At 43.1% G+C, this 24895-nt stretch overlaps 2 protein-coding genes across 5 annotated transcripts in view; one reads left to right on the top strand and one right to left on the bottom strand.

Annotated features, from left to right (window-relative positions):
* The window catches only part of LOC138976051 (eukaryotic translation initiation factor 3 subunit C-like), a 31088-nt gene extending 20933 nt beyond the window's left edge, over positions 1-10155 (bottom strand). For all 3 annotated transcript variants that reach the window (XM_070348851.1, XM_070348852.1, XM_070348853.1), the window contains exons 1-7: positions 10029-10155; positions 8331-8445; positions 7515-7580; positions 3438-3514; positions 1944-2056; positions 874-999; positions 127-178 (exon numbers count right to left, since the gene is read on the bottom strand). In XM_070348851.1, the coding sequence (XP_070204952.1) occupies positions 127-178; positions 874-999; positions 1944-2056; positions 3438-3514; positions 7515-7580; positions 8331-8422 (526 nt within the window). In that variant the 5' untranslated portion in view covers positions 8423-8445; positions 10029-10155. The remainder of the gene's footprint in view (positions 1-126; positions 179-873; positions 1000-1943; positions 2057-3437; positions 3515-7514; positions 7581-8330; positions 8446-10028) is intronic.
* Positions 10156-10333: 178 nt separating this feature from the next.
* Positions 10334-24895, top strand: part of LOC138976050 (pre-rRNA 2'-O-ribose RNA methyltransferase FTSJ3-like) — a 35793-nt gene continuing 21231 nt past the window's right edge. For both annotated transcript variants that reach the window (XM_070348850.1, XM_070348848.1), the window contains exons 1-12: positions 10334-10469; positions 12421-12573; positions 13703-13782; positions 14867-14966; positions 15966-16278; positions 17146-17254; positions 17517-17617; positions 18051-18137; positions 20356-20481; positions 21639-21774; positions 22704-22927; positions 23602-23698. In XM_070348850.1, the coding sequence (XP_070204951.1) occupies positions 10403-10469; positions 12421-12573; positions 13703-13782; positions 14867-14966; positions 15966-16278; positions 17146-17254; positions 17517-17617; positions 18051-18137; positions 20356-20481; positions 21639-21774; positions 22704-22927; positions 23602-23698 (1593 nt within the window). In that variant the 5' untranslated portion in view covers positions 10334-10402. The remainder of the gene's footprint in view (positions 10470-12420; positions 12574-13702; positions 13783-14866; positions 14967-15965; positions 16279-17145; positions 17255-17516; positions 17618-18050; positions 18138-20355; positions 20482-21638; positions 21775-22703; positions 22928-23601; positions 23699-24895) is intronic.

Genomic DNA, 24895 nt, shown 5'->3' with positions numbered 1-24895 from the left:
CAAAGCCGTCTCACATGCCCCTAATGGCTTTGCCGTGAGGGCGTAAAGCTTACATTTTCTCTCTGCTTTAGGGAGAAACAATTCTGTCTTGGATGAAACCCACCCCTCGATTTAACAAAGACCCACCTTCTTCTCCCTTCTCTTCCTTTTCTTCTTCGTCTTCACCCTCATCTGGATTCTGCAAGAAAGAAACATACATACTATCAAAACACAATTTACAGTGCAAAGTTTCACTTAAGATTAAGCTACGTTTCACTGCTTAAAAGTTTAGCTTAGCTAAGGTTGAAATATCTGAAATGTTCAATATAAAAATATTGATAATCTACCCGAGACAAGTAGAACTAAGAAGCAAGCAAGTGTGCTCGATCCGATGGATTCCTATTTAGTGTACATATTCTTTTGAAATCAAATCATAGCTGAAGTTAGCATGTAGATCCAGTGAGTGTGTGAGGGTGTGCATGTGAGCAAGGCATACATGACTGAGCAAATGTTTGTGAGTTTCTATACACAAGCAGCCCTGAAAGTCCCAAAAATGGTGTTCTAGCCGTTGGCTAGTGATTATGAACATTTACTAGCCAGAGAGCAAACTTTTACTAGCCAAACCAACAATTTGTTTCAGCAACTTGACTCGCATTCGGTGAGTAGATGAACATTTCTACTCGCCAGTTGAGTTACATGTTTCTACTCGCCATGGCGAGTAAAATACTCGCCACTTTCAGGCCTGATGAGCATAATATACATAGGTACCATTATAAATAATTATGTCCTTTAAACCCACATCAACAAGCATTTTTACACACAGGTACCCCTGTATAAAACATGCTACAAACTTAAACCTATTCATCTAGTCTAGCATCAGCATGCGAGTCTTACCTCCCTGTACTTGGTCATGTCAGTCTCAAAGTCGCGGCAGTACTTCCTCAGCTTCTGACGCAGGGTGGTCAGTCCCTTGGCGTTACTCTTGCTGATGCTCTCACGCCACTCTTTGTCCTCCCAGCACTGGCAGCAACACACAGCAAATACAGTTTGCACGAATCGGAATTGAATTAAAGACAAATTTCTGAAAAATAGGGGGGTCCAGAAGTTTTTGGAAATATATATATACATTAGAATCTGTTCAATCTGGCACATTCTGGGAGTATGTTTAGTGAATTTTACACAGCAAAACATGTTTTGTATTGCCAGTAACCAACAATCATTTTAGTTAAAGGACATAGGTCATACTAGGCAGATTGTCTTTTTTGTTCAATTTTTTTTTTCGGAAGAGGAATTTTTTTCCCCTCTGAAATGTGTAGCTTTACTTGGAAATCCTCGGATCCTGTGAGAATTCCCATGCCTGGTTTGCTATCAACCTGGCTTTTAAAAAAAAAGATTTTCTGTTCCTAACCTCCGATGATTTACCTCCATTTCAAGACCACCTGCTTTTCTCAGATTTGTTGTTAGGTCTTATCGTGGGGGTTATACTGTAATAATAATGTTTCTAACTCTTTATTTTGTTGTGCAATCAAGGCCAGTTCTGACATAAAGTGAAATCTGTGAGAGAGAACAACACTTGGGATCAGCCAAAGGATTCCTAACATGGCTGTTGTCCTATCATGACAGGTACTCGTATATTGATCAAGTTTACAGACTAAGGGATCGCTTCAACTTCTAGTATCCTCCCATCAAAAGGGCATCAAATCATAGGCACTGCTGTATAATACTTCCGAGTAAGAGCTCTCTAGGGCTTGTAAGTCTATCTTGAAGGGAATAAAGAAAGCAAGCTCTTCATTCTGATAAACAAACAGATTTCTAATTCTGTACATCAATACTTAGATAGAAACTGACGCTGAAACAAATTCAATGAGAAAACTTGAAAAAGATATCTTGTTCACAGGAGACACAAACATGTCAGAAATGTCTGTCAAAAAGCCTGGAAACATTACAAATGTTGAAAAGCGTACCTCGTTGACGAAGTCCATGAGCTCCACCAGACAGCGCAGGTAGAACCGCGGGATGCCCTCCCTGTCCACCACCTTCCGTGCTTTGTCGTACGACTTGCACAGACCCTCAAAGTCTGCACACCCAACAAAATCATCATACTAAATACTGTGTCACAGTAAAACTACACTTATGTTTGGTCTCCACTTTCATTCTCCTACCTGTCCCGACATACAACCTGCATATATATCAGAAAACATAACAGTACCACTGTGTGTAAGTAACAACTGCATTGTTGGGCATGAGATCATGAAATTGTCAACAACAAAAAGAAACCCACTGAAAATCGTGAAAGCATGCCACTTTCCCCTCCACCCCCTAACATTTTTGAGAAAGAAAAAAAGGATGCAAAATCTGAGGAATTATCTCTGGAGCTCAAAAAGAAAGAAAACAAGTCGCGTAAGGCGAAAATACAACATTTAGTCAAGTAGCTGTCGAACTCACAGAATGAAACTGAACGCAATGCCATTTTTCAGCAAGACCGTATACTCGTAGCATCGTCAGTCCACCGCTCATGGCAAAGGCAGTGAAATTGACAAGAAGAGCGGGGTAGTAGTTGCGCTAAGAAGGATAGCACGCTTTTCTGTACCTCTCTTTGTTTTAACTTTCTGAGCGTGTTTTTAATCCAAACATATCATATCTATATGTTTTTGGAATCAGGAACCGACAAGGAATAAGATGAAAGTGTTTTTAAATTGATTTCGACAATTTAATTTTGATAATAATTTTTATATATTTAATTTTCAGAGCTTGTTTTTCATCCAAATATAACATATTTATATGTTTTTGGAATCAGAAAATGATGGAGAATAAGATGAACGTAAATTTGGATCGTTTTATAAATTTTTATTTTTTTTTTACAATTTTCCGATTTTTAATGACCAAAGTCATTAATTAATTTTTAAGCCACCAAGCTGAAATGCAATACCGAAGTCCGGGCTTCGTCGAAGATTACTTGACCAAAATTTCAACCAATTTGGTTGAAAAATGAGGGCGTGACAGTGCCGCCTCAACTTTCACGAAAAGCCGGATATGACGTCATCAAAGACATTTATCAAAAAAATGAAAAAACGTTCGGGGATTTCATACCCAGGAACTCTCATGTCAAATTTCATAAAGATCGGTCCAGTAGTTTAGTCTGAATCGCTCTACACACACACACACACACACGCACGCACACACGCACGCACACACGCACATACACCACGACCCTCGTTTCGATTCCCCCTCGATGTTAAAATATTTAGTCAAAACTTGACTAAATATAAAAAGCAGCTGGCAACCGGACAATAGGTGAAAAAAACACCTCATGACAAAATTGACTTTGAGATGACGTAGAATTCACATGTGTTGCAGTCAACAAAGTTCTGTACTTTTCAAACAATTACATCCAATAAAGTATAAACCCAGTCCATGACAAGATTTGAATGACATACAAAAAACATTCATCTGCGTACCTGTCAAGACACTGGCCATGTCTTTGATTTTCTTGTGATTGCGCATTGTCTTGATGATGTTTCGCAGATCATCATACCTGGAAAAAGAAGAACCAAACAGCTTCAGCATCAACAACCAAAATCACGTCTCCCGGATTCACACAAAGTAACATACAAATGAAAGAAAAACAAGAAGGGCAAAGCCCATACGACTCACATGCTTGACCTTGACCTTTACATGACCTTGACCTTCAGGGTCAAGGTCAAATAACTAAACCTAGCAATGACATCATACACTAAGAACTGCTTTACACATTTTTCCTACAGCAGTCCCTGCAATGTATGGCCCCCGGCGTGAGCGGACACCTGACATGTACGGACACATTTGCTCGGCACGGAGTGTTTTCCTTCTATATTTGCCCCCCCTTAAACGGACACCTGCAAAACGTGGACGCGGACACTCATTTTCGGTCCCAACAGCAGGTCATACCTCCAATGTACGGACAGACCATCGTCAAATTTTCACCACAACAAAATCGATAACAGAGCAGTCCGGCTCTTGGTACAAAGATCACAGCCACAATGGCGTGACGACAGTCACTGGTAACTTGAGTGCACCTGTACCCATCAGGAGGGGGGGTAGTTTTGGTCAGAAGTGGAGTACATGCGAAGATGCCAACATGAAACTGCACTGTGCTCATTATTCTTGTCTGTTGACGTAAACAACAGAAACCACAGTCGATGAAGGTCCTGAGCGAAAGAGAGTGAAAAACCGGCTCTGTGTGTAACCTCTTTCATTGACAAGATACTCTTGTTTCCCCTCAGCCTTGACCATGAGTCGGTTGCCTAATCTGTGAACCCTTCAGTTGTCTTGCTTTGTCAAAAGTTACACACAGTCAACTGGTTTTGCTCTGAGTGAACAGTTGGAGCTGACCTCTCTGGCCACAGCCCCAAACAGTACATGGCTGGAGGGAGTGAGAGAGAGAGGGAGGGAGGGGGGGGGATGGAGGGGTAGCTGGCTAAACTCGGTGGGGTGTCCGGTGTCACTGCATGTCAGCAGGAAGAGCATTGGAGAGAAATAGAGAGGTGTACTCTTCCACACAATTTCCAAGCATCAGTTGTCACGGCTTGGGGTAGGCATTTAGTGAGGGAGAGTGAGAGCTGTGTTATGTACAGTGTATTTCCGACTGAAGAGTGAAAAGTCACTGCCATGCCACATGATCGGCATGCAGTCAATAAAGCCAGACAAGATGAAAATAAATTACATGCAGTGATGTACATTTTTTTAGCAGCCTTTAGGACAATTGTCCTGAAGACTGAAAATCAATAGGACACAGTGTCCTGAGATTGCAATTTCAATAGGACAAAAACACGACTCGTAAAACCGCATTTAAAAAGATTTTTCAGTTTAAATTCTTCCACCTTCCGCGACTGTAATGTCTAGATACTCAAAGGATTGAATCACATTTCAAAGTTATTTGAACAGTTGTCGGTTTTTTTTCACTGCCCATCTCAGTGTCGACAATGTTTTTCAGGTAGGCATCTGACCGTTCTGCGGGTCCCTCAAGTTTTGCTTTCAGGATCATGTCCTGGGTTTTGACACACAATCGGTTTCTTCGAGCCGTACACACCAAGTTCTGTGCACTGAATCCTCTCTCAACGATTTATTGCTGAGCCAATGAATGCACTCGAGGCACCATATGGGTTCGGTTTTCTTTTTTTCTTCTTGATCCAACTTGAGGATAAATTAATTCAAAGAATCAGATCCCATATGGTGCCTCGTTCACTCAACAAACTGGTCACACGCAGTGCAAACTTTCGCTTGGCAAAACCGAAACCAGCTTTCCTCACGCAGTGTTTACTTTCGCTTGGCAAAACCGAAACAAGCTTTCCTCTTGAAAATTGAACAGTCCGCATGTCCGCTTCATTGTCAAAAACGATCGGACCCTTGACCACTTCTTCTGTAGGTTAATCGGACCTGTGTCCTGCTGGGGTTAAAGCTATAGGTCCTGGGGAAATTGGATCGGTCAGAGACCGGAGACCGACTAAAATGTACATCACTGTACATGATTATGACATGCAGCTCTATCTGCTGCTATTTATTCAAACTGGTCTTCAAGCTTATTCTTGCAAGGCATCTGCACACGCTCCTCTGTGCTGTGTTTGTGTGGCTGCTTTCGTATGTCAGTGCATGGTGAGTGTGTTCACTGCCTTGAGGATTTATTTTATCTCTTCTTTTCAACACTTTTCATACAAATCATTTTTACAGAACGTTTAAAGAAGTATTAGGAGTTTATTGTTTAGCAGCCACAAGAAGTGATTAGCATAGACTCAATGCTGTTGTTTGTGTGTCTCTGTGTGTGTATGGGGGAGGGGGTGGTGTGGTCACCCCTCCCGTGACCGGACACCTGCAATGTACGGACAGTTTTGCTATGGCCCAAGGGTGTCCGTTCATGAGAGGGACTGCTGTACCAAAATACATGTGACCTTGACCCAAGGTCAAGGTCATCCAAGGTCATGCAACACAAAGCTGTTAATTCAAGACATAGGAAGTACAATGGTGCTTATTGGCTCTTTCTACCATGAGATATGGTCACTTTTAGTGGTTCACTACCTTATTTTGGTCACATTTCATAAGGGTCAAAGTGACCTTGACCTTGATCATATGTGACCAAATGTGTCTCATGATGAAAGCATAACATGTGCCCCACATAATTTTTAAGTTTGAAACAGTTATCTTCCATAGTTCAGGGTCAAGGTCACTTCAAAATATGTATACAATCCAACTTTGAAGAGCTCCTGTGACCTTGACCTTGAAGCAAGGTAAACCAAACTGGTATCAAAAGATGGGGCTTACTTTGCCCTATATATCATATATAGGTGAGGTATTGAATCTCAAAAACTTGAGAAAATGGGAAAAATGTGAAAAATAGCTGTTTTTTAGACAACATTTATGGCCCCTGCGACCTTGACCTTGAAGCAAGGTCAAGATGCTATGTATGTTTTTTGGGGCCTTGTCATCATACACCATCTTGCCAAATTTGGTACTGATAGACCGAATAGTGTCCAAGAAATATCCAACGTTAAAGTTTTCCGGACGGACGTCCGGACGGGGGGGACGGACGGACGGACGACTCGGGTGAGTACATAGACTCACTTTTGCTTCGCATGTGAGTCAAAAAGGAGCACACATTAATCAAAAGAACATTATACAGATAAACCCGTTTTGCATTCTATAAACAATATCGATAACCAGATGAGAAAAACGAGTGATTCTAAAAGAATGTCTAGCCAATGTCACATGCTGTAGCGTGAAGAAACATAACAGCAAACAGAAGTCAGCCATGTCGATGTTGCACACGACATTCCAAATCAGACCATGAAAGTCTGCCTGGGCTTACAAATGTGCGGTTGTGACTTACAAGGTTTTATTGTAAGCTAGAAGAAGGAAGGTGTGTGTGTGTATGTATGAGCAGACAAGGCAAAACCTTTCATACAAAACATCATGTGGTAGGTATGACCAGTTGCCAGTTTCATTTCTGATATTTTCAGGTTTTACTGGTAAAATAACAGGTCCCACACCTGGAAGAAATCAGTTCCATGTAATAGACTGTCATCATTGAAAATAGTTCAATGAAATAGACTGTGCGTCATCAATCAATCAATCAATCAATGAAGGAACAGGTCCCACACGACATTCCAAATCAGACCATGAAAGTCGGCCTGGGCTTACAAATGTGCTGTTGTGGCTTACAAACTTTGATTGTAAGCTAAAAGAAGGGGAAGAGGTGAGAGCATATGTGTGTGAGCATATCAAGCAAAGCCTTTCATGCGATAGGTACGACCGGTTGCCAATTTGATTTCTAGTATTTTGAGGTTTTTACAAGTAAAATACTTGATTTTTAAAGTGGCTGCATTAATAATCAGCAAATCACTCCCCCTTTTGTGTCGAAAGATAGCATGGCTTGAGCGGATGAGACCTAGCCTTGCTTCATTAGATTGTTCAGTTAAATCTCCTGGGAACAGCATAGGAGACACCATGATTCTGTGTGGGAGGAAAAAGAAACTAATTAACAGCAAATGTTTGATTTACCATACCTTTTGTCTTTTTCACTGCGAACAACTCGCTTGGTATCTTCTTCATCGTCACTCAGCTGGTATGCCCTGGAAACAGATTGTACATGTTTAAAAAAATTGGACACAAAGTGATGCAACAAAATCACTCTCAGGAGAAACACTGACTTGTTGATTAGAAATAGTATTTTGCCATGAATTGTCATGACCAAAAGGACACAAGCAATCTGGTGAAAAACGGGGAAGATAAACTTGACTACATGGGAGTGTATGTTTCAAATCATGTTAGTGCTACTCACTTGTTAATCATTGCATGTAAACTTAATACATTACTTTTATCACGTCTAAATCAGTAAAATACATTTACATGTCCTACCGACATGTGTAAAAGGCATTTGAAATACAAACATGTCTGCAGTGTATACAGTGCTCTTCCCAGGCCTCAGATATTGATGCATAGTTTTTATTTGACGCATTGGTCTGACCCATGGCTGGCAGACCGTCCGATAGTTTTGACATGAAGGAGGTCTTCTGACTATCTTCTTCTTCGGCATTCATGGGCTGAAACTCCCACGTTCTCAAGTTTTGTGCACGAGTATGAAGATATTTACCTAACCATTTAACTTTAAGCAACTATACGCCGCTTTCAGGGGACTTCTGACCAACAATTCTCCTACCAAGCGGACAAAGCCAGGACATGTTAAACCAATCCATATTTTTTATTCCAGGTAGAACTGAATTTTTGTACTCTGAGGCTGGGAACAACACTGTGTACTTTAATATAATTGACAAGAGCGACAAATGAACCAGTATTATATGAAGTACAAGCAGTACACATACTTTGTTGGAATAGGCTGGCGAGTTGGTACTACCTCCTCCTCACTCTCTGTCTCTGTTTCAGAGTCAGACCCTGCCTGGAAAAACCTGGACATCTTGCTTGGTGCTTGTTTTTAACCTGAAACAGAATGTGCATATTTTAGATTCTACACACATCACAAGTCCAACCTGCTCCTAAAACAAAGATTGTAACAGAACAAAATTCAAAAGTTGCCAATTCCATTAAGAAACTTAAAGTTACACAACACTGACCAAACCCCTCTTCTTTTATCGTATACCAATTACCATGAGACCAGCCACACAGATATGCACAGATAACATGAACTGATGATGTTGAAATTACAGTATTTTGCCACTTGGTAATACGTACCGGAAATGAAACAGGAATGTGTTAGGATTGTTACCTGTGAGTGTGATAGTTTTTTGCCTGCAAATAGGGTTTAAACATATATACCTCTGATGACATCAGGGGGGGGGGGGGGGGGGGGCATCTTTTGGTAAATGTAGAGGTACAAACTAACAAAGTGCATTTGCCATGTATACTATAACACAGTATAAGTATACTGAGAGATGAATATGCAATGGTTCACAGAAAAATGCTCTGAAACTTTTAGTAACTGAAGAGATTTGTTGTAGTTTTTTGTACAAATTGTAGACAGGAGCATACCTGTAACTATGTAGGTGCATGGCCCTACGCAGCAAGTACGCTATTTACTTTTAGTTTTAGTGCAACCACTGGCACGGCTGTAGGTGCAAGTGTAACAAATAACTGACATTGGGCTTTTGTGCTTGAGGATATTACTAATCTTATCCAGGTTTCCCAATTGCTTCGTTTCCGGCCGATTTATGTGGAGCACGTGATGCGCACAAAAATATTGGCGGTCTAGAAGTGTCGTCCGCGCAATGATCGCGGCGGCGCCCGCGGCTTTCTTGACCGCCAAGGACGACCGCGCACGTTGTGATACGTCATTCGTTAGACCTCAATTGAATATTAGTTTGAATACTGCACAAGTTTGTTAAGACTTAAAGGTGGCAACAGAAGCTCTATGCAAGTCTGGATCTGGATCTGGATTCCCCACTTGGTGTAGGTCATGGGGAATACATCACAGGAGCCAACTTCGGCTGTTTCGTGATGGGAGGTGTAAACTGTAATGAAGTAGTCTTTGGTTTTCTAACACCGATTGTAATGTAAGGTCAGATGGCACCAATGACAGTGACACACACTCTCCTCCCCCCCCATTTTTACGCGTCCAAGTTCCCACTCCAACTCTCATCAGAATTTGGTTGAAACTTTAAGTGGGTCATAATTATGACCCATGGTCGTTTTCTTCCAGGCTGAACCCTGTGCAAGTAGATTTCTCCTCACATGTGTACCCTCTCATTCATACTACGATGTCATTTGAACCCCAATCTGAGCACCCCGGTAACATTAAAGCCAATGTGAAATAGCACGCATGCTCTCCAAACAGTTACAGAATCAGAATGCCATAGTTTTCCCACTCCCAAGTCCAAGACTGGCAAGAGCAGTATGGTGGAACAATGAGAGAGCACGGATCGTGAAACTATAACACGTTTCTAACGTAAATCAGTTTGACTACGTACATTGTATACACAGTCAATGTACAAAAGAACCTAAATAAGTTCACAATTACATTAGTCTTATGAAAAAAGAGGAGAAATCTGGTCTCTTTTGGAAATTACCTATGTAAGCCGGGAAGAAGTCCACTCTCCGCATGGAGGACAGTACGTCATGAACACGTGTGTACACTAACCGGAAGTGACTACCTCTTTAGAAAAAATGGATCAAATTGTATGTCGTAGGAGATATGTATTTAGATAAAACACGCAAGTCTCCACATAAAAAGAAGATATTTACAATATTTTAGTTATAGTAAAGTCAAATAATAATTTGATGGTTATTGCAGCTGTTTAATGTTCAAAATTACACAAATAGTACAAATGCATCTGCCAAGAGAACCAAGTTGTATCCAACAATGTTCCATTATGAACCATCTACACAAAGTGTGATGACGTTTTTACCAAACACGTGTTGAGAAATCCACAAAACAGCCAGCATGGGGAAAAAGACGAAGGTGGGAAAGGCCAGAAAGGATAAATTCTACAAGCTTGCCAAAGAAACTGGTAAGTGTTTATGTGGCAGTGTCCACAGATTGAGCCAGCCGAAATATGTCAGCAATCTCAAATAGCCCCAAAAGCATGTGAAGTTAGTCTTCTTTCTGCCTGTGGTTCTGGTAGTGCTTTCTGTTTCTCAAGCTGGGTCCGCTCAAGCTTGATGAAGTTGATCAGGCCCTGGCTTGGACGGCACATTTTGATCATTGACATACACAGTGGTTATCACTAATGGTGTCATGCCTACTGGCCGAAACCCTACTGACCGAAACCTACTGACCGAAACCCTACTGACCGAAAAACTATATATATGACTGAATACATCATGCGTGAGGGGTACCGTGCGTGAGTGTGTGAGATTGTGAGTGTGTCAGATTGTGTGTGTGTGTCAGAGTGTGTGTGTGTGTATGTGTGTGCGTGTGTTTGTTCATGCGTGTCACAGTGTGTGTGTTTGTACGTGCATGCATTCGCACGCGTGTGTGTGCGTGCGTGATTGCAACTTATTATTGCCAATAATCGCAAATAGTGTCCCCCCCCCCCCAACACACACACACACACACACATCTTCATATTGACGTCGTCTTTGAATTTTGGCGTATTTGAGAGAATATTTCTAATGGAGAATGAATGACTTAATCTTGAGCACAAAAACATCAAAATCTGGCGCCAAGAATCGAGTTAGGCCAGAATTCCACAACGACATCGATATGTAGTTTTTCGGCTAGTAGGGTTTCAGGCAGTAGGGTTTCGATCAGTAGTGTTTCGGTCAGTAGGGTTCGGCCAGTAGGGTTTCGACCAGTAGGGTTTCGGCCAGTAGGCATGTAACCTCACTAATGCCCAAGCTTTCATTAGGCCTAAAAAAAAAATAGGTGTGGTTACGGTAACCCGACCTACCCTATTTTTAGGGGCCGATCCTATAACTTTTTATTACATTTGTCAAAAAAAAAACAAAAAAAACGAGTGCAAAAAACGCAATGAAAGCGAAAGCGCCCGTGTCGCACACTTATTTCCCTGTCAAGTAGGTTTAATTTGTACACATCAGAAAAAAAAGTAAAAAAAAAAAAAAAAGTGATTGCCTACCTACCTACCCTATTTTTGTTGGCTATGTTACCGTAACCACACCTTTTTTTTTTTGTGCCTTATTTACTGTTTATGAACTGCTGTGGGTTTGCTTTCATGATAAACACGCGCAAAAGACATACATGAATACTCAGATCATTCACATTATCAGCACAGCTGGATACCTTTTTCTTCTTCTCCTGCGTTCGTGGGCTGAAACTCCCACGTACACTCGTGTTTTTTGCACGAGTGGAATTTTACGTGTATGACCGTTTTTTACCCCGCCATTTTGGCAGCCATACGCCGTTTTCGGAGGAAGCATGCTGGGTATTTTCGTGTTTCTATAACCCACCGAACTCTGACATGGATTACAGGATCTTTTTCGTGCGCACTTGGTCTTGTGCTTGCGTGTACACACGGGGGTGTTCGGACACCGAGGAGAGTCTGCACACAAAGTTGACTCTGAGAAATAAATCCCTCGCCGAACGTGGGGACGAACTCACGCTGACAGCAGCCAACTGGATACAAATCCAGCGCGCTACCGACTGAGCTACATCCCCGCCCTACAGCTGGATATCAAAATAGAGATGCTTTCGACTGAATAAGTGATTTGGTAGAATTCCACCACTTCAAGCCATTATGACCGTAAGCGACCCCAAAGTGCAGTACCCTTCAGTGGATGACGCTAAATGTTTTCTATAAATGAGGGGCTAACTAGCTTTTGGGGATCACTGATGTTTGTCCATCAAATTATTTAAACAGATGCAAATGCAACCATGTACCCACTGTCAGTTACTCACAAATGATGAATTTGACGGGTTTTGATCAATTTGGAGAGAGGCGGTTTTGGAGAACTAGGGATGTATTGAGGCATACATTCATAGGTTTGATCTATTGTGTGCAGGCTACAGGTCTCGTGCCTCTTTCAAGCTGATCCAGCTGAACAAGAAGTATGGATTCCTGAACAAAGCAAGAGTGGTCATCGATCTGTGTGCCGCGCCGGGTGGATGGATGCAAGTGGTCGCCGAAAACACTCCTGTCTCCAGTCTTATTGTTGGTATGTCATTACTTTCATTACTTCTTAATTATTTGTTAGCTCTGTTTTCCTCTTAAAACAGTTGGCCTCCCTTATAATATATGAACCAAGGTTTTAAGACGAACAATAATAAAGAATTTTTGTTAATCAGGTTTGTACTTGAAACGCCTTTATTGTCGCACAATCACAGCAAGTAGAAGAATTGTGAATTGAAAGTCTCATGAGTTTGAAAAAAACCCAAGAAAGGTTAATTGTGACCCTCCACCACGAAATGAGTCGCATGTCACCTCGCGCGGTTCTCCGCTAGGCTTAATATAAGTCCGGGGGGACTGTTGTAAAAGTGTGAGGGTCACCGTAGTCACAGGCTTATAATTCGCTCTTTTCTAAAACGGTTTTTACCACTGGATAGAGCATAAAACACTCTTTAGGAAAATGTAAAAATATTAAAATCATGCAAAGATGACATGCGACTCATCCCGTGGTGGAGGGTCACAATTTATTGGAACGTTTTAAATTTAATTCAGGACAAAACAAAGCGTTGACAATTTGTTCGACCTATCAGCATTTAATGTTGACAAACAAGAGACACAACAGACAAAAATGAATGATAATTGATGCTGTGACTTATTTTAGAATATGGGTCGTTTCCAAGATGGTTCAACTTCAAGCAATGACCAAATGAAGCATGACTCATGAGTTCTGATGATAACAGAGAAGTTTTTGTTGTGGCTTTCTTTAACAAAATATGTGAGCCTGCATGGGAAAACCTGGCTAAAGACGCAGCGAGCTATTTTCAGCTACAATGGAAATAGGTCAGAAGGGATAAAATTATCAATCTTCAGATTTACTGCTAAAATTAATTGCTTTATTGATCATCCAACTTCATCATCCCAGGATTTCACCTGTGTATTTCAAAACAGCACTGTAAAACTATTACAGTTAGATCAATTCTGTTTTTTTGTAAAATATTTTTCAAAGTCTGAAGTTTCATATCATTTCAAAAAGTAAAAAGTAAAAATTGTCCCATTTAGCCTGGTTTTCCCATGCAGGCTCACATGTTTGGCACAGTGAATAACATTCCTTCTGCAATGTTGGTAATCCAACCCTTTTTGCTGTAAATGGAATAAATAATTGTTTTGTCTTTTTCCAGGTGTGGATCTGGTTTCTATCAAGCCTATAGACCGTTGCATTTCAATGCAAGAGGATATCACCACAGACAAGTGTCGACAGGTAAATACAGACACCTTGAATTTATAGAAGAAAATTAAAACTACAAGGAAAGGATCGTTTTCATTGCACGTTGATAGTTTATACCCACAGCCTGGACAGACTTATCCCAGCTTTACAGCCCAGTAAGCCAGGGGTGCATGTGGCTCTTTCTGTGGGTGGAATTGGGGGAATACATCTTGTTTTGTTTTTCTCCATTATTTTATTGTCCCATCCCTTGGACCGGCACGGTTGGCCTAGTGGTAAGGCGTCCGCCCCATCATCGGGAGGTCGTGTGTTCGAACCCCGGCCGGGTCATACCTAAGACTTTAAAATTGGCAATCTAGTGGCTGCTCCGCCTGGCGTCTGGCATTATGGGGTTAGTGTTAGGACTGGTTGGTCCGGTGTCAGAATAATGTGACTGGGTAAGACACGAAGCCTGTGCTGCGACTTCTGTCTTGTGTGTGGCGCACGTTAAATGTCAAAGCAGCACCGCCCTGATATGGCCCTTCGTGGTCGGCTGGGCGTTAAGCAAACAAACAAACCCATCCCTTGGAAATTTGGGTCGCTTCCTCCCAGTGGAAGCTAGCAGCAACAGAGTCGCGCTACCCAGGTGTCTCAGCCACCTGCACTTATGGCAGAATAATCAAGGTCTTTAGCATGCCACTGTGGTGACACGGGGGTGGAACATGGATACCGTCTCTGAGTCTGCACATAAAGTTGACCCGTGTCCGGCCCGGAATCGAACCTGCGACCCTAGGATCACGAGTCCAGTGCTCTACCAACTGAGCTACTGGGCCCCGACATGCCGGAAGAAAAGCTAGGTCTGAACCTAGGAGGACTAGTAATCATCCCCTTGCTATTGACAGTTTTGACGTATTCTCAGGCAGAATTTTCACGCCACAGAAGCACCCATGACAAGTACAGACATCAATCTCAGTTGCGATCTACCTGATTTCTTTAGGTGATAGGCAATATCTTGTAATTTATAGGTCTAGCAGAGACTTCTTCCATGAAAAATCAAGATATATATCGAGATGTTTTTTTACCGGATCTGGAAAGGAGACCGGCATTCTTGATGTTTAGTGTTCTAATTTCTGTGTTGCAGTCCCTGAAGAAGTCGCTTCAGACATGGCAAGCAGACTGTGTCCTCAACGACGGAGCACCAAACGTCGGCAAGAACTGGATGTTTGATGCATACACTCAGTGTGAGTATTTTCTGCCAGTTAGAGTTTTTGATTATGTGGCAGGGTGACACAGTAGCCCCCCTTTCACTGCAGCTGCTGCTCTGCAGAGTTGTCTGCAGGCCTTGGGCATGAGCTATATATAGCTCTCTACGTTTCATGTTAGACGGGGCACATCTGAATTGTAGAGAGAGCTGTTTGTGATAGGGTTTGACTGCTGTTGTATCCTGGTATGTTCTTGGAAATATTTGAGTTCAGCAAAAGCAGATTTTTTATAGGGCTATTAGTTTATCCCCATCTCACTCCTGTTTGACTGGCTTTGCCTCCAAAGGTGATGCCAGTGTTTCGTACTCTTGGTTACAGTTATTTAGCAGCCCATAGGCTGTTGTTGACATTTTGTGTAATCTGACCGTCTGCAATATTTGAGTGTCAGCATTGCATGACCTTTACAGGTGGGAATATGGGGGGGCTTAACGTCCTCACAGGTAACTAACCTATTAGGGACATGTATGAGGTGATACGCTAAAATGCATGAACCTTGTATTTTAAATGTTTCTGTGCAAACGTTCAGTGGTGTAGTCTGAGCATTGCGCTCTACATATATCCATTCACATTCTCTCATTGCTAACACCTATTTGACTTGACTGTCTTTATATTGGGTGTGTGCATGGCAGCATTTCTGAAGCAGCAGTGTATAACTATTTTTGTTGGTAATGTTACGTTACAGAAGAGATGTTTATGTAAGAAACCCTTTCCCTTGAAAGGTCATGTATTTGGATATTTCTTGTTTTTGTTGTTGTTGCCATCAAAGCTTTGGCAATTATTCAAACGATTTTAGCAGTCCTTGGTTCCAGCTTTTCCCCTCCATGAAAAGGTGCTGCAATTCTGACAAAATGACAGGAACATTTTTAGTGATTTGAAATAAGTTTTAACACTTCTCCCTCTGCCGACGCCAAACGACATCACTGCACCTGCTTCCCTTTTTTTCTGCATTCCTTGACAAGGCTTCTTTTCTCTTTGCAGCTGACCTGACACTTTCAGCGCTCAAGCTGGCCACAGAGTTTCTGCGAAAGGGCGGCTGGTTTGTCACCAAAGTGTTCCGCTCCAAAGACTATTTCGCGCTGGACTGGGTTTTCAGACAGCTTTTCAAGAAAGTGTGGGCGACGAAACCTCAGGCCTCGCGTAGTGAGTCCGCGGAGATCTTCGTGGTGTGTGAAAGCTACCTGGCTCCGGATAAGTTGGATCCGAAATTCCTGGATCCAAAGCATGTGTTCAAAGATGTCCAGATGGAGCCGAACAGAGCGCTCAACCTCATGCACCCTGAGAAGCCGCAGAGGTGAGGATGATGATGTACAGTGGTACCTGCAATGAAGGGACACCCTTGGGACCAGCCCAAAGTGTACCTGCATTGCAGGTGGCCTGTCATGACAGGTATACTTTCATGACGTTGATGGAGGAAGGGAAAGGTGTCTTTTTGGGGATGAGTCCTGTCACCAGAGGGCCTGTTCTAAGACCTCCCAAGATAGGAGAAATTTGGGTCTTCTTCTTCTTCTCTTCTGCGTTCGTGGGCTGAAACTCCCACGTACACTCGTGGTTTTTTTTGCACGAGTGGAATTTTACGTGTATGACCGTTTTTTACCCCGCCATTTAGGCAGCCATACGCCGTTTTCGGAGGAAGCATGCTGGGTATTTTCGTGTTTCTATAACCCACCGAACTCTGACATGGATTACAGGATCTTTTTCGTGCGCACTTGGTCTTGTGCTTGCGTGTACACACGGGGGTGTTCGGACACCGAGGAGAGTCTGCACACAAAGTTGACTCTGAGAAATAAATCTCTCGCCGAACGTGGGGACGAACTCACGCTGACAGCGGCCAACTGGATACAAATCCAGCGCGACCGACTGAGCTACATCCCCGCCACTAGAGAGAGTTTGAAAATGGAGAAAAAATTAGTGACACGACGAAGGAAACGTCTGAGAAAATAAGGCCTTTACAGTCTAGAGACATCCTGCTTGCTACCGCATGAGCTGAGAAAATTTTCCCTCTTTATCTTCACTGCACTGGCTGCAAAACCCCTCCGCAGCGGAGGTGTTTTCAGACAAATTAGACACAGGGTGTTTAGAGTGGAGGGAGTGTTATAATGGAGGATCTTAAAACAGAGGCTTAACTGAATACATGAGATGGATTCTGGTTGTGTTTCAGACATCGAGAGGGCTACGCAGAAGGAGACTTTACTTTGTTCCACAAACTGATGGCATCTGAGTACATCAGCAGTGAGGACTTCATGGAAAAGTTGGCTGCTTGCAACATGGTATGTCGATGGTCCATCGTTTTCTTTTTCTGAATGTCATTGTTGTGATAACCGTTTGAATTGGCTAATTTAGTCAAAAACTAGGCCTTGAAACAAAAAGAACTGTATTTTTCATTACACACATGCACGCACTCTCTCTCTCTCTTTTCTTGTGGGCAGTGGTTATTGCACGCTCCGTTGAGCTGAACTCGTTGTTGGTGTCTAATTTTCATAACAAACATAACATGTACTATTCCAATCACTCTGCTATTTGTGCTGACAGATTGAGCTTGATGATGAAGAAATTGCAAACAGCGAGGCCACAACTGTGGAAATCAAGCAATGCTTGCAAGACATCAAGGTGCTGGGAAGAAAAGAAATCAAGTGAGTTAACTCTTGCTTTGTGCTGTGATGGCTTCCCTCCCTTTGTATACGTGATGAAAATAGGTTCAGTTCAGTGCAGTGCAATTTTGTAATCATCTTTCCAACTCTTTGTCCTCATTTCACTGACCTATGATTGTAATGTAACATTTTTGTTAGTGTTGTTCCTGTTTGTGTCCTGTTTTGTGGAATATTGTAACAATACAATTCAGGGGGGGGAGATAACAATATCAGAGTTAAAAACAGTCAGTAATTCACTTTCTTTGTTGATGCAAATCATGTGTTTTTAAAAATGCTGACATGTCTTCAGAAAAATCAGTTTATCTTTTTTTATGTTTATGTTTTTATTTATTCAAGATAGATATAAACATACCTTTTCCTTTTTTTTTACTGCTAATTTAAAAACAAATCTTATTTCACTCCCTGTGTTTTCCAGAGCGCTGTTGAGGTGGCGAAAGGATGTGCTGAAACAACGACTGAAGGCAGAGAAGGCAGAGAAGGCACGACAGCAGGCAGCCAAACTGTAAGTAGACACGTGGGTTTAATGATAATAATAACAACCAGAAAAACAAACAGGTCTACTCATGTGTGCATTTTGTTGCTGCTTGGTGGTGCTCTTAAGTTGGAATGAATGTCTGCAGACATCATTTGGGCTGTTGATATTGACAGTTTGACTTATTTGGCACTAGCAGAACAATGGTGACGTGTGGCATAAAAAGACCAAAACATACTGTACTCACGTGATTAGCGAAGACGATATGAATCACAAAGTAAGACGTTTCGACCCTAGGGTCTTTCTCAGGAACACAAAACACGAAACAGAGCTGATAAAAGAAAAGGACAGACGACAGAACAGAAAGAAGAATAACAGCTGTCACGATTCATGAACCAAAACAAACAGCCAGAGGAGTAAGCTATTATTATTATTATTATTATTTGGCACTAGGAAAAAGAGAAAGCCTAGACTGTCTGTTGTGGTTACAAGAAAAATAGTTCTTGAGGCATGTGTTTTTTGGACTGCTTGAACAAAAAAAGAAGTGGTGAATGCAGAAGGTATGACATTTGAAATAAAAAAAAATCAAAAAAATCCAAGCATAGTAAGTACAGTGGAGTCCAGCTATAACGAACCTGGGTTTAACGAAATCCCGCTTTTAACAAACTGCCATTGATTTCCCGGCAGACAGCCTTCTATTTCTTACTTGTTACTTTCCGGCCACAACGAACCTTTTGAACTCATTTGCATAACGAACCCCTCTTATAACAAACACGTTTTCATCGCCCCAGAGCCGTTTTGTCTCTAAAAGTCACAAGGCTACAACGAACTGATGTCAATAATTGTCTCCAAAGACAAAAATACACAAACACAAGTGCACATCGCGTGATGAGCGAACTCTGAACAAACAGCGGGAGGTGCACGGAACAGCCACCGCGGCTGTGTTTTCACTATTCCAATCAGCTGCTGAGCTATGACTGTGCTCTAAAAGGCCACAAGGCTACAACAATCTGCCTTGAGATTCGTTGTACCCGGACTCCACTGTAATATTCAATGTTTTCTTTTCTGGTTGTGAATTTTGGAACGTTAGCCGTCTATCTGTTTTGGGGTTTCTGCTCATATGACATTAGTTGGTGCCCTCTAGTGAACGACGAAGAAGAAGAAGTTGGTGCCCTCTAGTGAACGACGAAGAAGAAGAAGTTGGTGCCCTCTAGTGAACGACGAAGAAGAAGAAGTTGGTGCCCTCTAGTGAACGACGAAGAAGAAGTTGGTGCCCTCTAGTGAACGACGAAGAAGAAGACATTGGTGCCCTCTAGTGAACGACGAAGAAGAAGAAGTTGGTGCCCTCTAGTGAATGACGAAGAAGAAGAAGTTGGCGCCCTCTAGTGAACGACGAAGAAGAAGAAGTTGGTGCCCTCTAGTGAACGACGAAGAAGAAGAAGTTGGTGCCCTCTAGTGAACGACGACGAAGAAGAAGTTGGTGCCCTCTAGTGAACGACGAAGAAGAAGAAGTTGGTGCCCTCTAGTGAACGACGAAGAAGAAGGAGTTGGTGCCCTCTAGTGAACGACGAAGAAGAAGAAGAAGTTGGTGCCCTCTAGTGAACGAAGAAGAAGAAGAAGAAGAAGTTGGTGCCCTCTAGTGAACGACGAAGAAGAAGTTGGTGCCCTCTAGTGAACGACGCAGAAGAAGAAGTTGGTGCCCTCTAGTGAACGACGAAGAAGAAGACGTTGGTGCCCTCTAGTGAACGACGAAGAAGAAGAAGTTGGTGCCCTCTAGTGAACGACGAAGAAGAAGAAGTTGGTGCCCTCTAGTGAACGACGAAGAAGAAGAAGAAGAAGTTGGTGCCCTCTAGTGAACGACGAAGAAGAAGAAGAAGTTGGTGCCCTCTAGTGAACGACGAAGAAGAAGAAGAAGAAGTTGGTGCGCTCTAGTGAACGACGAAGAAGAAGAAGAAGTTGGTGCCCTCTAGTGAACGACGAAGAAGAAGAAGAAGTTGGTGCCCTCTAGTGAACGACGAAGAAGAAGAAGTTGGTGCCCTCTAGTGAACGACGAAGAAGAAGAAGAAGTTGGTGCCCTCTAGTGAACGACGAAGAAGAAGAAGAAGAAGTTGGTGCGCTCTAGTGAACGACGAAGAAGAAGAAGTTGGTGCCCTCTAGTGAACGACGAAGAAGAAGAAGAAGAAGTTGGTGCCCGGCTATGGTTTTTGTGGTTTTTTGTGCAAAGAGTTCATTTATTTCTGCTTTACAGATTGGAGGAGGCTGGGCAGGAGGTTGAGGGTGAGGTGGATGAGGAGAGTGACCATGAAGGGGAAGAGCAGGAGCTGGACGAAGCTCTGACCAAGGCTCACGAGGAGGATCGCAAAACAAGCAAAAGGTCAGTGTGAGAGAGGGGGAGGAAGGTGGTAAAAGGTGGGTGGAAGGGGTGGGGGGGGGGGATAGAGAGAGGAGGGCGACAGAGAGGGGAGAGGGTTAGTGAGGGGAGAAAATAAAGAGTGAGAGAGAGAAGGATGAGAGACAGAGTCAGGGGAGAGAGACAGTGAGAGAGAGACTGAGAGAGAGTGTTCTATGATAAGTAGTAAACCTTAATACAAAGAAGTCCCGGCCGGGTTATACCTAAGACTTTAAAATTGGCAATCTAGTGGCTGCTCCGCCTGGCGTCTGGCATTATGGGGTTAGTGCTAGGACTGGTTGGTCCGGTGTCAGAATAATGTGACTGGGTGAGACATGAAGCCTGTGCTGCGACTTCTGTCTTGTGTGTGGCGCACGTTATATGTCAAAGCAGCACCGCCCTGATATGGCCCTTCGTGGTCGGCTGGGCGTTAAGCAAACAAACAAACAAACAAATCAATACAAAGAAGTAAATTCAGCATGTGTGTGAGTTTAGCTTAACCCTTTGCCTCCCACACAGAATCATGGTGTATCCCATGCATTTCCCATGAGATTTAATTGAACAATCTCACGAAGCAAGGCTTGCTCTCATCTGCTGAAGTTTATGTGTTATTTAGCAGGCGGTATTGTGGGCTCTTGGAGGCATTCGTTTTACAGATGGCTGGTGCGGTCGTCTGCTTATGTGTTCTTTAGCGGGCGATGTTGGGGGCTCTTGGAGGCATTCATTTTACAGATGGCTGGTGCGGCCGTCTGCTTATGTGTTTTTTAGCGGGCGATGTTGGGGCCTCTTGGAGGCATTCATTTTACAGATGGCTGGTGCGGCCGTCTGCTTATGTGTTATTTAGCGTGCGATGTTGGGGGCTCTTGGAGGCCTTCATTTTACAGATGGCTGATGCGGCCGTCTGCTTATGTGTTATTTAGCGGGCGATGTTGGGCGCTCTTGGAGGCATTCATTTTACAGATGGCTGGTGCGGCCGTCTGCTTATGTGTTATTTAGCGGGCGATGTTGGGCGCTCTTGGAGGCATTGAGTGTAGAAAGGTGGAATAATTTTGACCCGTCAGGTGGAATAAGTTTGACCCGTCAGGTGGAATAAATTTGACCCGTCAAGTGGAATAAGTTTGACCCGTCAGGTGACGTTGCAGGAAGAAGCGCAAGGAGAGGAAGCTGCTGGCCAAGAAGCGACACAGACTGGACCTCAAGATGGACTTGCCGGGCGACAAACTGGACTTTGGGGATGAAACCGGGGCCTTCAGTCTCTCCAAGATCCGTAGCAAGCAGGTACATGTGATGAATGATACTAGCCTATGGCTGTTCATTAAAATGTTATGCTAGTGTCTTCAGTCTCTCCAAGATCTGTAGCAAACAGGTACGTGTAATATTGGCACCTTAATGAGTGTAACTAGCGCAGGGTTAGTAGTTTTATTATGCGCTAATGTCTCCAATCTCTCTCAGATCCGTAGCAAGCAGGTACGTGTCATTTTGGCGCTTTGATGAGTGCTACTAGCGTAGGGCTGTTCATTGGTAGTTTTATGCTGGTGTCTCCAGTCTCTCTCGGATCCGTAGCAAGCAGGTAAAGTGGAATTGTAAAGCGCATAGTGCTTTTAGTTATGCGCTATAGAAATCTCCTTAATAAATAAAATAAATAAATAAATAAATCCTCCAAGACCTCCAGGAATCTGAGAAAATCAGGTCTTATAAAGGATGGATTCTTAAAATGGAGGTAAATTTACAGAGGTTATGAACAGAACATCTGAAAAATCAAGGTATTAAAAAGGGGGGGAAGTCTTAAATTTTGGGGGGGGGGGTGGGGGGGGGGGGGTAGTCTTAAAGGGGGTTCCACTGTACATGTGATATTGGCGCTTTGATGAGTGTTACTAGTTTATGGCTGTTCATTGGTAGTTTTTTGCTAGCGTCTTCAGTCTCTTCAAGATCTGTAGCAAGGAGATACATGTGACATTGACACAAGCGCATTGATGAGTGTTACTAGCCTATGGCTGTTCACTGCCTCTGTGCAAACAGAGAAGAAGAATGAGACTGCAAAGTGTAGAGCACATGTTTACACAGAGTGTAGTACATGTACTAAAAATTGTAACACGTTTTGAGTGCAACATGTCAGAGAAGAGCTTTGCTCATGAACCTGTTTTGTCATTTCATGCACACAAAAAAGACAAAAACAAAACAATAATGTGAATTTTTTCATTGGTCAGGCTCTGGACACAGTTCAGGAGGGAGACCTCAGCTTCATGGACGGAGACATTCTGGAGGATGACGATGATGACGCAGCCGCAGATATGATTCTGAAGAAACGGAAGCTGCTGGAAGCATACGACAAGAACACCAAGCACTACATCGACTCCTCCGAGTATCCCAGCGACGAGGAGGGCCTGGAGGAGCCGTCGCTGCTAGAAATGGAGGAGGATGATAACCAGAGGTGACTAGCTGGGGAATCCTGCCATGTTAATAATAATAATAATAATAATAATAATAAAACTTTCTTTTATAGCGCTTTTAACAGCCAGATAGCAGTCTCATGGTGCTTTACCAAAATTGTTTGATATTAAAATTTAACATTTCACATACATAGAAAAGGCAGGCAAATAAAAAGCACTGATCATAATGTCTCAAATGTAGCACTCAAGTAGAAGCATATAGTAAGATTTAACACAGGCTGGAGGGTAAAAGACACCAAAATGCCATTAAAAAGCGTACAAAAGGGTATACAAATTGGCTGATCTTTAAGAATTGACAGGCGCAGTAGCCTAGTTGAAAGGATGTTGTCCTTCCACTTGGAAGATTCAGGGTTCAAATCTTGGCTGCGTTTGGTGGGTAAAGGGTGGAGGTTTTTCTGATCTGCAAGGTTAATTTATGTATATAGAAGCTGTGCTTCAGCAGGTCACTCAGAATTGTAGTAACTATATAGTAATTGTGTATCAACACGCTGGAATGCAGGCGTTAGATGGACGTTACAGGAAGCGACTGAAGCTAACAGTCTGAGCGGATATATCCGTACCTGGTCAGATAGAGCCATATGAGTGGGTACGGATATATCCGTACCTGGTTTGCATTGTATGGCTTGTGACTGACAACACACTTGTATTGTTGCAGCGATGAGGAAGAAAATGGCGACAACAACCCACTGGTAGTGGAGATGGAGAGTAAAGACAGCAAGGCTCGCTCCCGCACCGCTAACTGGTTCAGCAAGGTCAGGGTCATCTTATATGTGAGCCTGTGACCAAAGGTTGTGTTTACGGTGGAACCCCCCTTTTAAGACCTCCACAAATCTGAGAAAGTCGGGTCTTAAAAAGGAGGGAGTCTTAAAATGGGGGTAATTTCACAGAGTTCATGAACAGAAAATCTGAAAAAACAAAAAAGAAAAATTGGGGGGGTCTTAAAAGGGGGGTTCCACTGTACAGCAGTCCCTGCAATGTACGGCCCCCGGCGTGAGCGGACACCTGACATGTACGGACACATTTGCTCGGCACGGAGTGTTTTCCTTCTATATTTGCCCCCCCTTAAACGGACACCTGCAAAACGTGGACGCGGACACTCATTTTCGGTCCCAACAGCAGGTCATACCTCCAATGTACGGACAGACCATCGTCAAATGTTCACCACAACAAAGTCGATAACAGAGCAGTCCGGTGCTTGGTACAAAGATCACAGCCGCAATGGCGTGATGACAGTCACTGATAACTTGATTGCAGTGTACCCATCAGGAGAGGGGGGGAGGGGGGGGGGTAGTTTTGGTCAGGAGTGGAGTACATGCGAAGATGCCAACATGAAACTGCACTGTGCTCTTTATTCTTGTCTGTTGGACGTAAACAACAGAAACCACATGTACAGTCGATAAAGGTCCTGAGCGAAAGAGTGAAAAACCGGCCACAGTTCTCAGCATCATGTGTCTGTGTGTAACCTCTTTCATTGACAAGATACTCTTGTTTCCCCTCAGCCTTGACCAGTGAGTCGGTTGCCTAATCTGTGAACCCTTCAGTTGTCTTGCTTTGTCAAAAGTTACGACACAGTCAACTGGTTTTGCTCTGAGTGAACAGTGCAGCTGGCCTCTCTGGCCACAGCCCCAAACAGTACATGGCTGGAGGGAGTGAGAGAGAGGGAGAGGGAGGGGGGGTGGAGGGGTAGCTGGCTAAACTCTGTGGGGTGTCCGGTGTCACTGCATGTCAGCAGGAAGAGCATTGGAGAGAAATAGAGAGGTGTACTCTTCCACACAATTTCCAAGCATCAGTTGTCACGGCTTGGTGTATATAGGCATTAGTGAGGGAGAGTGGGAGCTGTGTTATGTACTGTGTATTTCCGACTGAAGAGTGAAAAGTCACTGCCATGCCACATGATCGGCATGCAGTCAATAAAGCCAGACAAGAAGAAAATAAATTACATGACTATG

This window comes from Littorina saxatilis, linkage group LG9 (genome assembly GCF_037325665.1).
Source record: "Littorina saxatilis isolate snail1 linkage group LG9, US_GU_Lsax_2.0, whole genome shotgun sequence".
NCBI classification, from domain to species: Eukaryota; Metazoa; Mollusca; class Gastropoda; order Littorinimorpha; family Littorinidae; genus Littorina; species Littorina saxatilis.
This window is presented reverse-complemented; position numbering and strand designations above follow the sequence as displayed.